Here is a 1,342-nt window from a genome sequence, read left to right as displayed (position 1 = left end):
GTTTACACAGTATACAATAAGGGAAAAAAGTTATAGAAATCAACAAATGCTTTAATTAAATAGCGGTGGTTTAGAATTAGGTAGATACAGACAAGCTGCAGAAAATAAAAATTGGGTCTAGCCTAAGTCCCTATGGAACACTCGTACGATTTATATACGAACGAAAATAACTAGGCAAGTAAATAGATATAAATATGATAGTACTATCATGACAACTTGGGTAATGTTCAGGTTAGTTTACCTAATTTCGGCGGCAAGTTTTATTGTGTATGTATTCGAGTATTTTATTTTGAATTATTATATAATATTTCAGGTTACTCCACTGGAACATTAAATAATACCTAATAATAATATTATAGAATATAATAAAAAATTGCCACCAAAATTGAGTAGAGAAAACTAATCTGAAAATTACTAATTTATAACTTTAACAAAACTGAAGAAAATAATTGCTTCACAAAAGATTCTATTTACTAATTATATATTATTATTAATTAAAGAACAAGTTTAAATCACACTCACTGATAAAATATTAACTCTAAGACCGACAAAAACAACTGTAAAAGGAAAACAATAATCTAAGACAAGAAAAACGCGTTATTGTCATTCATCACACATGGGTAAGTTTCAAAAGTCGCAATAGAACTAGCAGTCTTAGGAGGTCGGTCGTGGGATCAGCCGTCGCGTGAATGGTGGGGGTGTGGGGGGGACCCGAGTAGTCTTAGCGCCATCCATGCCGCGAGCGAGTGAGATGCGCTGGCTGGCGGTACTGTAAGGACAAAGAGAGAGTATATTAATTTATACAGGTACCTGGACATAATTATTGAAGGCAGGAAGATCTTCGATAGAGTACATCTTCGTTAGGACCTATGCACACGATAAAATTTTTATGCGCGAACAACTTGCGTTTCACGAGCGTGCGTGCTTTGAGGCTTAATAAAAAGTATGCAAAAGTTTATTGGCTGCGACTGAATCTCATTTGCGTGTCGTACGCGCGTAAAAAGTATGCCGTATGCAAAGGATCTAAGGTTTTTCCAGTGACATAATTTGACTTTAGGTTTTTAATAACAAACTTAGTAGTAACTTGTCACGAAGATCTTAATCTTCGCGAGCCAATTTAAAGATAATCAAAACATTCATTAAATGATTGTCACTAGTAACAGGTTTCTTACCACGGTATAACTTATAATATATATATAAGTTACATATGTTTTGTAGATGAATGTTTTGTAGATTTTAAGACTTTCGTGGTTATTCACTAAATGATTGTCACTAGTAACAGGTTTCTTACCACGGTATAACTTATATATATATACTAGTAACAGGTTTCTTACCACGGTAT

The 1,342-nt window shown here is 33.7% G+C and overlaps 1 protein-coding gene across 1 annotated transcript in view; it reads right to left on the bottom strand.

The window, feature by feature from the left end:
* Positions 1–482: 482 nt before the first annotated feature.
* Positions 483–1,342, bottom strand: part of LOC113229289 — a 142,311-nt gene continuing 141,451 nt past the window's right edge. The window contains exon 14 of the mRNA XM_026462840.1: positions 483–769. Coding sequence (XP_026318625.1) covers positions 675–769 — 95 coding nt within the window. The 3' untranslated portion in view covers positions 483–674. The remainder of the gene's footprint in view (positions 770–1,342) is intronic.

The sequence above is a fragment of the Hyposmocoma kahamanoa genome, unplaced genomic scaffold (genome assembly GCF_003589595.1).
Source record: "Hyposmocoma kahamanoa isolate Upper Pololo Valley unplaced genomic scaffold, ASM358959v1 296, whole genome shotgun sequence".
NCBI classification, from domain to species: domain Eukaryota; kingdom Metazoa; phylum Arthropoda; class Insecta; order Lepidoptera; family Cosmopterigidae; genus Hyposmocoma; species Hyposmocoma kahamanoa.
Note: the sequence above shows the minus strand (reverse complement) of the source record. Positions and strands in the feature narration are given on the sequence as shown.